Raw genomic sequence first — 6,375 nt, 5'->3', positions numbered from 1 at the left:
CTGCTCCAATTAAAGCTATTTTTCAGGGTCAGAGGTCGCTGATTTATGCTCAGCTTACAGTACGGGTAGGGCCACCAGCATCTCACTTTCTGTTTTCTGTCTCAAAGCATTTAGCATGACATATTCTTATATTTTTTATCTATTTTTGTAATTTTTTATGTCTCAGAGTTCAGAGGAAGCAGGTGGCAGTGTGACAGTGAAGTACAGCCTGGCAGGTCATCCCTCTCAGAACCAGCTGCACTTCAAACTAAAACCTGCAGAGGACTCTGGGTAAACGCCTTATATCCTGGTTTGACAGTATTGACAAGACATATCATAGTGTTGTTGAAATTAGGTATTCCAACAATTTCAAGGATCTCCGTCACTGAAATACAAAATATTCATCCAGTCATAGTTGTTATATAACTGTTTCTTCAGAGGCAGAGTACAATATGGACAAGTTGGTAGGACATAATGCGGCAACACAGAGACGCTCATAGCCAAGGGTAATTTAAAGACACCAGTCAACCTAAATGTAAACTTTTTTACTGTGGAAGGAAGAAGAAATACCAGGAAAAAACTCACCTTGTTGCTGCAAGGTGAAATTACCAACAACTGTGCTGCTATTTTTGTAGCTCCTAATTTGACGTAATAAACATGTTATTTCTATTTTCCCTTTCTATAAAACTGTATATTTTTTTAGATTTAAGGTAAGATGTGGACATTTTAGGTTATCTTGGAATCAAAAGCAAAGCAAGAGGACATATTGAGAGGTCACCTCGGTACTCAAGTTTAAAACACACAAAGGATCAGATTAGTGATATTAACAGAAACTGAGTTTGATTTAATTTTAAGAAATGTGGAATTATTGATGAATAGTAAAGGTAAAAAAGATTGACATTTCTCCTCAATGAATGAAAAAGTAGTTTATTTTACCTTTGGGACATAAGAAAAGTAAAGGAGCATGATGAGAGGAAAAGGTTGAAACTGAGAAAGAAGGCAGTTTGTGTTCATAGAAAACATTTGATCTCCTTCAAATGTTAGATGTTGCATGTTTCTCCTTCCTGTCTCAGATTAACAGTCCACAGGCTGGCTGCTCGCACTGTGATTCGCTCGCTGGAGTCAGAGGAGAGGACACGAAGAGGACAGCAGGATGAAGAAGTGAAGATTAAGGTGGTGGAGCTCAGCATCCAATCAAGAGTAAGCAGCTGTTTCACTGCCTTCATTGCTGTCAACAAAGACAGCGGCAAGGCAGTTCAAGGACCGCTGGTGCGCAGAAATGTCCCGACAGGTGAATGATTTATTTTATTTATTTTTTCAGTCAGTGGATTGAGATTTGTTGATGTTCATATGTAATTTATATGAAGATGTAAGCTATTGATAAAATTAACACCTTTGGTCTCTCTTGAAATGTCTTTGTTTTCTCCGATTTTCTGCTTCTGATGGGCTGGCAGCTTTTCTACCTCAAAGTAAGTAAAGCATCAAAGAAATCAAAAATGCTAAGGAGTTTGTTGAGCACTCTGAGGTATATATATATATATATATATATATATATATATATAGCAAACTTTGAAAACTTTGAGAATCCACAACAAAGTAGATGGTAGCATCTTGTACCAATCACACAGAAACAGGAGAGAGTTTTTGAAAGATTTGTTTCACCGCTACATCTGTTTTGGTTCAATTATTGAGTCTTCGTATCAGACCAGATTGTCTGTCTGTCTGTCTGTCAGGCTGACGGGCGAGAGATTCAAACCTTAACTTTTTAATTTCTATCTTTTTTTATGTTATTTTTATCCTATTTTAATTATTATTTACATGGGCCTGTGACTTTAATAAAGGTGATGATGTTGATGAATATCTTTTTTTTTCCAGATTGGCAACTTTTAATTTAATATCATTTTTTTTTTCTTTTACTCCTTTTCTGTGTTAGTGATGGGTTGTTCACTTCCACAAAGACCAGTTCGTAAGTAAATGCTTCAAAAACGAAATAAAACTACAATAAATAACACAAGATATTTCTGTACTATAACTTATTAATTACATGGATGGTGATGGCTCTTACTTATAAAGGATGAATAGTTTTGTTTTATTGTGGTTTAATTCTTACTTTGAGATATTTTGGAAGAGCTCATTCAATGTAGGTTTTACCCTGTATTTTTTCCCCCTTTTCTGTTTTTGTGATACAGTTTTGAAAGATCTGTTTCACCACTAAATCTGTTTTAGTTAAATTATTCAGTCTCCATATCAGACCAGATTGTTTGTTTGTTTGTTTGCATGCATGCATATATAGATATACATATATATGCATCCTTTTTAATTTCTATCTTTTTTTATGTTATTTTCATCCTAATTTAATTACTTTTTACATGGACCTGTGTCTTTAATTAAGGTGATGATGTTGATGAATATCTTTTTTTTCCAGATTGACAACTTTTGTTAATTTAATATCACCTGATTTTTTTTTTACTCCTTTTCTGTTTTAGTGATGGCTTGTTCAGCTCCACGAAGACTAGCTCGTAAGTAAATGCTTCAAAACAAAGTAAAACTATAATAAATAACACAAGATATTTCTGTCCTATAACTTATTAATTATATGGTTGGTGATGTTGATGGTATGCTCTTACTTATAAAGGATGAATAGTTTTGTTTTGTTGTGGTTTTAATTCTTACTTTGAGATATTTTGGAAGAGCTCATTCAATGTATATTTTACCCTGTATTTTTTTTCTCCTTTTCTGTTTTTGTGATGATTGTTCCTTATCCACGTCCACCAGGCTCTAGTAAGTAAAACTACAAAATTAATTACATTGTACGAAAAACCCTCAATAACAAATCATCATTCTCCTACTGCTTCCTGTTGTCTTCTTTTCTTTTCTGCCAGTAGTAACAGACACCTGTTGATTATGTGACTGGTGTGACGCAAAAAAGTATTTCCATCTATTTCAATGCGACCAAAAAACTCATTGTTGAAAAATGTTTTATTTTCTCCAAATTGATGTTTCCATGAAGTAAATTTATCTCTGTATTTTCAGTTAGTGCAGTTCTGCCACTTTGCTTGTGAGAAGAGATTCGCCAATATGGATTTAGGAAGATTTACATCTTATCTGTTGAAAATAAATCACATTGTCTCTGGACTTAAACCGCAATGTAGAATAATATTTTAAGGATGAAACTATGATGAGATTTTCTCAAACTAGAATTTTCAATTTGTTTGAAATGAAATTTGCTTAATTTTATTCACTTAATCTTTTTAATTTAAGAGAATTTGGGGCCTAACCTAAAAATCTCAGCACCTTTAATTTCCTGATTGATTAAATGTCAGTAAAATCCTCTCTTGTCTTTGAAATGGTGGCTTGCAAACATATTAATACTCCACAAACTTGTCCATATTTTGTCACATTACAACCACAAACATAAATATTTTTGTTGTAATTTAATATGAAAATTGGACACAAAGTAGTTATACAATTGTGAAGTGGAAAGGGTATGAATACTTTTGCAAACCACTGTATGTAAAACCACAGTTTTACAAAAAATGTGTTTTTGATCAATTAGTTCACTAAAACAAAACAAGGTACATGCAGAGAAGAAGCTCAGTGACAGTTTATCAGCATACAATTATTTGATTTTTTGTCTTGAGACAGGAATGGTCCCAAAATAATTAAATGTAAGGATGGAAATGTAACAAAGAATTAGTCCAGCATTTTAAAGATTAACAAACAACTATTATTTATTTTAATAACACCTCTGGTACTTGTTTTTTTTTTAATTTTTTTTTTCTTCCCCTTTTTTCTTTTGTTAGTTGTGTGTGTGGGTTCAGCTCCACCAGTTGATTGTAAGTAAAAGAAAACAAACAAGAAAAAAGTCATTTGATTGCTGCAAAGGAATCTGTTTGGTTAAATACAGACATGTCTGAATATGTCTTGTTTTTTTTAGTTTGTAGATGTACGAGGGCCGTTTACATAATTTTTGTCAGGGTGACATCACATCTATGCTCTCTTTGTTTTTTCTTTTCTCTTTTTTAGTCCAGAGTATGGATTGCTCACCTCCAAGACGTAAGTAAAGCCCAAAACAAATGATCACTGCAATTTCTTGGAGTACTCTGAACCAATATCAGATATTCTAGTTGTACAGCATATTAATTACATGAATGGTGATAGTATGATATTCCCTTTAAAGAAAGAGAATAATTTTACTTTTTAGATATTTTGCTTTTTATTGGGATTTAATTTTCATTGTGAAATCTTTGAAAGAGATCCATCAGTATAGATTTCAGAGTATTTACATTTTATATGTTAAAAATGGTACAATAATTTTTTGTTGGTTTTGCAAAAACCAACAAAGAATTATTGTAATATTTGTCAGTATATATCCGTTCTTTGCTAAATTAATGCTATATTTCCTTTCTGCTCTCTGGTTAGGTTCAGACACGATGTTATGTAAGAAATAGTGTGAAATAGAAAGACAATTATTTAAAGTACTTTTTAAAGTACTCCATACTTTATGTGTATGAGATACCATTTTTGTGCATAATCTAAATGTGGTCATATGTTTATAGGAACTTTGCATTTTTAAAAGTAAGTAACTGATCTGAAGGTCAAGTGAAATCAGATCTTAGTTTAATGATTCAGATGCAAACACATCCATCATCTACAGAACACATTAACACATAAGCCTTTTCACAGACTGCTCTTGTTTTATTTTAGCTTGTGTCTGAATAATTCTCACTAAATTTACATTTGTTTTGTCTTATGTTTATGAATCATTCACCAAGTATAAGGATTTGTGTATATTGGATTTTTATTCAGCCATTTTGAACACATGGTAGTTCCAGGTCTTACTAGAGCCACAGTTAGATTGTCTGAAGTTGTTGTTGTGATTCTGATGTGTTTTCAATTGTCTGTTTTAGCTCCAAAGAGGAGAAAACGTGGAATATTCTCTAGAAAGTAAAACAATGAATGATTCTCAAGCACATCATTAAACAGTTTTCCATCTATTATTGGTGATGAGAAACTGACAATGACATCATTTGGTCTTATTGTTTATTTAAATGGACTAGCCTTAAAATTAGGAACATGTTAAATATATTGTTGAATGGTTCTGTCATTTAAAATGTTAGTAATCTGCAGCAGAAACTGACCATTAGATGGCGCTGTGTTTTCAAACACTGAGTCAGAAATATCCTCTTAGTCAATATGGGCTCCAGCATCTGACAGGCATTGCTAAGCAAAACAACATCCAAGCCCTGAAACTACTGATGAATAAAACTGCAGCAGTTAAAATTTTAATGAAATAAATAAAAAATGTTGTTAATTAAATGATTTTTTGATTGTTGACTGTCTTAAGTGTTTCTTAATGAATGTCGGTCAAATTTCAAGTTTTATTTTCAGAATTTCAGAAGCAGAGAATCAAGTGAAGATACTACAATTCTTTAATGGATGATAAATTTATGGAGTACATTCATAAATTCACCAGCCTTCAAAGAAAGTGGCAAATATCCTGTGAAAGATTGGCTAATTTCAAGAAAAATTAAAAGCTTCATTAATGATAATCTGATCGCAGAACCTCTGTATATTGTTGTTGTGACACAGTAATACTTCTGTCAGATTGTCATGATTATATGGCTGGCAATAATTTTCAGGAAAGACGTCTCCTTCTGTTAACCCTCCCACGCTGTGTGACGCTAGGACAACAAGACAAGAAGGAAGCGGGGGTTGTCCCGTCAAACCATCAGTTCCCAAAACCACAGTCAAAGAAAACTTGTAAAACTGTACCCGAGGAGCTCGTAAAAGCTCTGTACTTTTTACCACGTTTTAGAACATGGGAGGGTTAAATGATGCATTATTCAATTACACATGCAGAAACATTTACTTGTACCATAATGATGGACGACGTTCCTCAGTAATGCTAAGTTTCTTTTTATTCTAGGGATCCATAGTAAAGAGATGTCCTGTAGGAGCAACGCTGCAGAAGCCATTGATTGTAAGTAGTATTTATGAATGCAGTGCATTATTGAAACTCACCTCATGTACCCACTTATCAAGCTCTTTTCACTTCACATGTGATGGTGATTTAGATTCAGAAAGGTCATACCCCAAATCTGTGCAGCCCCATAAAGACCCTCTGCTGCAGCTGGTGTCCCTGCAGAAAGCATCTGGCAGCTGGATGCTTGATGAAGATCTGACTGCAGTGCTGGGAAAGACCAAAGAGGAGGTGGAAAAGGCAAAACCAGAATTGGTGGGTTGTAGTCTAAAATAATATTAATAAAAAAAAAATCTTATAATGTAAATATTAAATAGGAGTTTTTGTATAATAATAACAATAATAATAATAATAATAATAATTTATAACAAAAATTAACATTGAAGGTTGCAAAGAGGGGAGTTTAACTAGAA

The 6,375-nt window shown here is 33.1% G+C and overlaps 1 protein-coding gene across 1 annotated transcript in view; it reads left to right on the top strand.

Annotated features, from left to right (window-relative positions):
* LOC103132711 (von Willebrand factor A domain-containing protein 5A-like) overlaps nucleotides 1-6,252 on the top strand; it is a 9,988-nt gene extending 3,736 nt beyond the window's left edge. Inside the window, exons 10-20 of the mRNA XM_016667545.1 lie at nucleotides 12-65; nucleotides 167-270; nucleotides 1,053-1,270; nucleotides 1,434-1,448; nucleotides 1,913-1,945; nucleotides 2,466-2,498; nucleotides 2,755-2,760; nucleotides 3,783-3,815; nucleotides 4,006-4,035; nucleotides 5,909-5,962; nucleotides 6,057-6,252. Coding sequence (XP_016523031.1) covers nucleotides 12-65; nucleotides 167-270; nucleotides 1,053-1,270; nucleotides 1,434-1,448; nucleotides 1,913-1,945; nucleotides 2,466-2,498; nucleotides 2,755-2,760; nucleotides 3,783-3,815; nucleotides 4,006-4,035; nucleotides 5,909-5,962; nucleotides 6,057-6,238 — 762 coding nt within the window. The 3' untranslated portion in view covers nucleotides 6,239-6,252. The remainder of the gene's footprint in view (nucleotides 1-11; nucleotides 66-166; nucleotides 271-1,052; nucleotides 1,271-1,433; nucleotides 1,449-1,912; nucleotides 1,946-2,465; nucleotides 2,499-2,754; nucleotides 2,761-3,782; nucleotides 3,816-4,005; nucleotides 4,036-5,908; nucleotides 5,963-6,056) is intronic.
* The last annotated feature ends 123 nt before the right edge of the window (nucleotides 6,253-6,375 follow it).

This window comes from Poecilia formosa, unplaced genomic scaffold (genome assembly GCF_000485575.1).
Source record: "Poecilia formosa unplaced genomic scaffold, Poecilia_formosa-5.1.2 Scaffold1233, whole genome shotgun sequence".
Classification (NCBI taxonomy): domain Eukaryota; kingdom Metazoa; phylum Chordata; class Actinopteri; order Cyprinodontiformes; family Poeciliidae; genus Poecilia; species Poecilia formosa.
This window is presented reverse-complemented; position numbering and strand designations above follow the sequence as displayed.